The 7,163-nt window shown below is 38.6% G+C and overlaps 1 protein-coding gene across 1 annotated transcript in view; it reads right to left on the bottom strand.

The window, feature by feature from the left end:
• The window catches only part of LOC109841862, a 14,832-nt gene extending 12,980 nt beyond the window's left edge, over positions 1-1,852 (bottom strand). Inside the window, exons 1-3 of the mRNA XM_020410794.1 lie at positions 1,539-1,852; positions 931-1,168; positions 531-648 (exon numbers count right to left, since the gene is read on the bottom strand). Coding sequence (XP_020266383.1) covers positions 531-648; positions 931-1,168; positions 1,539-1,852 — 670 coding nt within the window. The remainder of the gene's footprint in view (positions 1-530; positions 649-930; positions 1,169-1,538) is intronic.

Raw genomic sequence — 7,163 nt, 5'->3', positions numbered from 1 at the left:
CCGAGGGCGGTCGACCGCCAAAACCGTCGCGGTCGACCGATAAGAATGACGGAAACCAAAAAACTTATTACAGGGTCTGCGGTTAACCACCAAAGTCTTCGCAGTTGACCGTACAGAAATCTAGAACCTAGTAGCGTACACATTTTGGGTCGACCGGCCTAGCCTCTCTGTCGACCAGACAGCACCAAAAATCCTATCTGCTTCACAAATCCTAAACTTCGTCGCCATGTTGTCATTTCTACAATTTTCCACCTCGACGAAGTCCAAAACTGAGCCGACACCAATACCAACCAAACGTCCCACTTGTTGCATCCAATACAAAGTGAAACAAATTCACAATAACGGACGCAATCCACAACAAGTCGGGAACCAAATGAGAATGTAAACAAACTCCAAATGTCGGTATCAACTCATCAAACCGGCTGCATAAAAATGACTGCTTACGTATCCTCTTACCCAAGGTATCATGTCTCACGTAATTCACCCAAATGACCGCAAATGTCCTCAATCAACTAGAAGGATTTTTAAACCTTCAAGATCATCACCAACCAATCTGCAGCTGATAACTCTCCCAATGGTCTCAAAGTGAAAAGATGAACTATCTTCCAAACTTGCATCTCTCCACACCAAATCTGCCTTGGAGCTCAACTACTCAACCCTATATGTAGAAGAAACACAATTTCCAAACACCTAAAACTGAGATGAACCATCGGCCATAGCCAAATCCGAATTGTGTCCACCAGCTGCACTCGAATCCTAAATCTCAATCTCATCATCTGCATCCATATCAATATGATCCCTAATCTATATCACCTCAGCTGGAATCCTAAATAATATAGAATGATCTGGAGAACATGGAGTAATCTCCACCCAACGTGGAGTAATCTCCACCCAATATGGAGTAGCATCACTTTCCACCTACTGCGATACGCTTATGATCTGTCCAACACTCTCCATCTGCTGAGAGTCAAATGTGACACTACTGCTCAGAACAATATCAGAGTCCCATACCTTGTAATCAAACATGCCTCTGAATCCTAAATGTACACTCGGATCAAACTTTACATGCTCGATGTGACAATATGCTAGGCATCCAAATATCCGAAGCAACCCAAAATTTGAAGCAGCTCCACCAGATCCAAATATATCAATCGTGGCAGATGACAACCTGTAAATAAGATGGCTCAAATATGTAAAAGCCTTATCACCAAGACTCATCTGCAATCCACTGCTTGACATCAAACACCAATCATCCTCCAACAAGGAACGACTCAACAAATTTACCACCTTATCTCATTGCCCCAATGTTTCCTTTCTAATGAAGTGTCTCAAACTACATTTAGCTAGGCACAAATGCAAAAACGGATCCCTCTTGAACTTTCCACCAAACTCAGAACAAAGTATTTTTTTCCCTTTTTACTGATACACTTCTTCCATTGTTATTGACTACTAGGACTTCACTCCAACGGGACTTGGTTGCAACCCACAAATATCTAGAATAGTCTCCAATACAGGAAACCAAATACCTATTACCTCACAATGATGCCTCCTTGGAAGGCCCCCAAACACCTATGTGAACATCATCTAGAAGGCTAATCGTTCGGTGAATAGAAGTGCCAAACTCTACCTCAGTCTTCTCGCTCACACCAATATATTCATAAGTCTTTAAACTGTAGGTCAAAGCACCTCTCACCAATCCATGTACGGAATCAAGACTTGAATATCCTAGCCTCAAACACCACAGTCTAGCCAAATCAATAAAAGTCGTCAGCTCTCCACCTGTCACCATGCTTCCAATCAAATAATACAAATTGTTCTTCCTGACACCCTTCATCATATTCATGGACCCCATTGTGACCTTTAGAGATGCATCCTCTAAGATCACCCTATAGTTTGCTGCCTCCAAAACTCCAAGTGAAATGATGTTCCTCGACAACTGCGGAATGAACCTCACTTCCTTCAACTCCCTAGTCACCCCGTCACACATTCTGATCCGAACTGTTCTAATACCACAAATATGGCATTCATGATCATTACCCATGAGCACACATCCCCTCTTTCTAACTCTTCAAAGCTGGAGAACCAATCCCTCCTAAGTCAAATGTGGTACAAAGCATCTGAATCCAACATCCATCCCGTAGAGTCGGAAACACAAACTAGCGGTAGTGTAGGACATGAGTAGCCCAAAGAATCCGAATCTGAATTGTCACCACTAGCTTTGGTAATATTCACCTCTGAACCTTGTATAGTTTTTTTCCTTATTTTCCTTGGCTCGATCTTTCAACTTTGGGCATCCAGACTTCCAATGTCCATCTTCTTTGTAAAAAACACATTGATTCCTACCAACTAAAGGACGTGCTCCTCTAGACTGCGACCTCCTATTTTGGTTTGGGCCTTTCCCTCTTGCGGTCAATGCATCCGCTACTACATCATTAGAAGACTTATTGTCTTTCTTTCTAAGCTGTTAGTTCACAAGTGCAACTGTGACCTCACTATACGAAAGTGATGTCTTTCCATTAATTAGGTTAAAAACAAAGGTCTCATATTCCTCGTCCAACAAGGAGCTCAACAACGACAACGCCTTGTCCTCATCATCGATCATAACATCCACATTTGCCATATCCGTAAGAAGCTTCGTGTAGTTGTTCATGTGATCACAAATTGAGATTCCCTTCTTCAACTGGAAATGGTAAAGCCTCCTTTTCAAATGTAAGCGGTTCTCAATACTCTTTTTTAAATATTTGCTCTCAAGAATCTCCCAAATCTTCTTTGCTAAAGTCTCATTGATCACATCATACTTTAGATCTTGTATTAAACAAGACCAAATGATGCCACACGTCATCTGATTCATCTTCTTCCAAACATTTTCTTTAATATCGTCCGGCTTACCGTCTAACTCCAAAGTATCTTCTAAATTTTGTGTGTTCAGTGCATCCAAAACTTCACATCTCCATTATCCAAAGTTGTTCGTGCCATTAAACTTTTTTACATCTATCTTCATAGAGTAGATATTCAAACTTTGAACAGTCTTCACACTAGAAGTACTACTCTCAACACCTTCTTTCCCAGCCATCTTCCTCAAACACCAACAAACCAATGCGAAATAAACTGAAAGATAGATCCAAATTACGAGAAAGATAGATTTTTACCTCCAACTAAAACTTTAATAAGAGCCTCCAAAAGATCTCACCCTCACACAATGGAAGACAAGATCCACAATAATAAAAATCCTATATTTGTCTCTAATTGAAACCCTAGACGAGCTTCTAAAGTGATCTACTCCTTCACCTAACCCAAGCGTAGCCTGATGTTCCGAGGGAAAACACAAATGCTGAGAGAAAAGACCAAACACAATCAAAATAATAGCACGAACACTAACAAACAAATTTGACGTGGTTCGACAAGTTACCTACATCCACGTGGCAAGAAGGGGATGAGTTTTCACTAATAGAGAATGAGAGTACAAATAGAGATTATAAATTCAATCAAAATCTCTCAAACAAACCTTTTAAATCTCTCAAACAAAACTCTAACAAAATTGCTCAGAAAACTCTCTTTTCTGTGCACAAAACAAACCCCTTTTCTGAAAGCACCCTAATGTCACTAGGAAGGAACCCTAGAGGGGGGTGAATAGGGTTTATGCTAATCTAATCCGATTTAATACCAATTAAAAGTTATTAACAAATATGTCCTAACAAATATGATATGCAACAAGATATATATGCAAGGATATAAAAATTTTACAAGAGTAAATAATCTAAACTAGATAGTGGGCAATATAAACAACAAGCAATATACAAAGGCGATACAGGAGATGAACATAAGAATAAGTGTGCCAATGCAATCACAAACAAACGATATGTTCACGGAGTTCGGTCCCCACGACCTACGTCTCCACATCTCACCTCGAGGAGATCTCCACTATCACACCGGGTTTTCTACGCTTACTCGAAAAATGTTTACACCTTACAATGTCAGTTTTCAACGCTCACCGATCAACGTTCACAATCACTCACAATGTAACTACACTAACTACCACCTCAAGTGTTGGTCTCTAGCCTATGTCTCCCTCAAGTGTTAGGAATTACAACCTCTCTCTAGATATTACCACCTACCCTACTCCTCTTGGGACGACCCCACCTCTCACCACACACTCTTCTTGGTGTACTAATGTAATATAAAGTGAATTCTCACAATAATAGCTCACAACACAAATGATTACTCTCTAAACAAGGTGAGAACTCAATTAAGCACAACTCAAAGTTACAATCTCTCACAACCCCAATTATATTATGTATAAAAATACTAGAAGCTCAAGTGGGTGTGTGTAACAATGAGATTTAATAAAACAAACTAAACTCAAATAAATATATCTTTAAGGAAATGAAAAACAAACAAATAAATAGCTAGATAAGAGTTTAGAAAAACTTCTCCATAGATAACAAGAGAGAGGGAGAATAGTGAATGCTTAAACACCAATAGATGATCTCCACTTGCTCTTGTGAAATTATCTTCACAAACAAAACTCTTAAACAAGGCTTAAACACCTTTAAACAAACTAAACAAACTTTTAAAACCCTTGTAAATCTTTTCTCTTTTTGTGAATAGAACTGAGGATATGTGGGGGGTATTTATAGGAACCCCAAAGCCAAGATAAAACAAGGCAAAAAGACCAAAAAACCAAAACTAGAACAAGCTAGAAAAAACGGGTCGTTACAGCATCAGTCGACTGGCGGTTTTCATCAGTCGACTGATGAGTTGACCGTTAGAAGCGTTTTCTAGCTCATCAGTCGACTGACGGACCTTATCAGTCGACTGATGACCTCATCAGTCGACTGATCAGTCGACTAAAATAAAATAGAAACTTTTTGTTTTTCCAGGCAATTTCTTCAGTCGACTGAACACATTCATCAGTCGACTGATAACACTGTATCAACCTGATTAAAACAGAAAATTTGATTTTCAAACCTCTTTTAAAAATAGCAAATAAAATTAGAAAAATATAAAACTTTGGAAAATAATTGTAAACATGATAATACACATGTTATAAAATTTGGTTTTTAAAAAGCATCTCCTAAATGTAAAATATCATCATTTTGCAAATATGTCCAAAACATAAAAACATGAGACACTTGTTTTTGTCATTTTGACTAAACCATGTTTTGAAACTTTACAAAATGATTTTATAGACTTAATTAAAGATGTATATTATGATTGTTAAGTCTATAAACTAGAAACACAATATTTTTTCAAATACAATGGAATATGAAACATATAAAAGTGTATATGAAGATATATATTGTTTCATATCTATATAGCTAAACCAAAACATATATGTATATATATATATAACTATATATATAAAAAAAAACATGTATGTGTGTATATGATTAAGTTTAAAGTACCAACACACATAATATAAACTCCTATACTAATTACCCAAGCTTGATGAAGGTCTTCAATGAGCACGACTTGGTAAACTTACGGATGAAGCTTAAACTTGAATCTTTAACTTGAATTGCACGGCTTCACTCCACTATTCCGCCAACCTCCATTTGATATGGTCGTGAAAGCTCGATTCCATCCATCCTCTAACTTATTGTTTGTCTACAATAGATAAGAAAACACAAACACTAGACAAACAATATTAGTTGTAAATTGTTTGTTAATCATCATCAAAACAAAAGGACTCAACATTTTCAACCTTACATTAACCCTAAAAAACGTGTGTTTCAATGTATATTAAAACACAAATCAAATCAGAACAGGAAACGAAGCTCAGGCCCAAACTCGATTGGCGGTCGACCATCGAAACCGTCGCGGTCGGCCGGCCAGAATGCTCGACCCATTCGAAACGTCGGCGGATCGGTCCGGCCAGTAATGACGGAAAACAAAGAACCCATTACAAGGGTTCCTGCGCGCGCACCGCCGAAGTCTTCCAGCGGTCGACCGTACATGAAGATCCAAACCTTCGCGGTCGACCGGACAGCACCAAAAATCGTGTTTGCTTCAAAAATCCTAAACTTCGTCGCCGTGTTGCCATTTCTACATCTTGAAGGGCTCTGAATATTGGGGAATCAATTTATCAAAAAATATAAAAGATTTTCTTGTTTTTATAAGAAGGCAGGGAAGGTCAGTGATAGAGATGGAGATGAGATTACGACCAATGAGCAGCTCATAGATTATGCATGCAGAAAGAGAAGGTGAAAACATAGCGGACCCTCGCAATACTTGTAGGATTCAAATGATGAATATCCTAGTAACAGCCGTAGAAGATAGCTAGCCAATTTATTATGAAGCATCTGTAGACTTCAAGGGAGAAAATCATTCCCGTTATAGAATTAAGTTGGATCCAGTCAGCTGGAGAAATTATTATCAAGTATAAATATATATCATAAGGACAGTATTAATTTGGTCTTAGATAACAGATCCGGATTGGGTTTCTCAATGCCGACATGAAAATATAGTTGAAAAAACCTTCATTAGAATAATTAGTACTCAATCAAAACACTAACCCCCACGACAACTAGCTTAAAATCTGGCCCCTTTTCTCGACTCAACTTACAAGCCCAGACGCTAAAAATGTCAACCCATGCGTTTTCCCCTCCCAGTTAAGGGTCTAACTATAGTTTCCCGCGTTGACTTTTGTCAAGTAAGAGCCCCAGGCTCTAATCTACCTGCCACTAAACGTTGACCATGAAACTCGGCTGGTCAAACTATTCATAACATTGCTTTTCGTAGATCTTACTAATCATGTCGCCAGACTTGGTTGCCTGTTATGGACAGGGTCCAAGTTATCATTCCTTTAGCTATAAACTTGCTAAATGTCCGAAATTGAGGACCAAGTTAAATTCGGCCAAACCTTCACCTTAGAATTAATTAATTAAGGCGTCGGACGCAAGTGGGTCCGACTAAGATTGAGCTTATCCTAAATATGTCGGAATCAGGGGAATCGAGTTTATTCTTCTACAGAATCCTAATTTGACTTGATCATCAGCATCGGTATCGGGACTTGTTATGGACGTCATTGTCTTCTTCCGCCAGCTATACTGCAACCAAGTTTATTTTCACCGTCGGCGTCAGTTTGAGTTAATTGATTCAATTTAGATATCTTCGTTGCTTTTTCTTATTTTCTTTCTCGCAATACTTTTTCGGGACTGACA

Source organism: Asparagus officinalis, chromosome 5 (genome assembly GCF_001876935.1).
Source record: "Asparagus officinalis chromosome 5, Aspof.V1, whole genome shotgun sequence".
Classification (NCBI taxonomy): Eukaryota; Viridiplantae; Streptophyta; class Magnoliopsida; order Asparagales; family Asparagaceae; genus Asparagus; species Asparagus officinalis.
The sequence above is the reverse complement of the archived record's forward strand: the minus strand, read 5'-3'. Positions and strand labels throughout refer to the sequence as shown.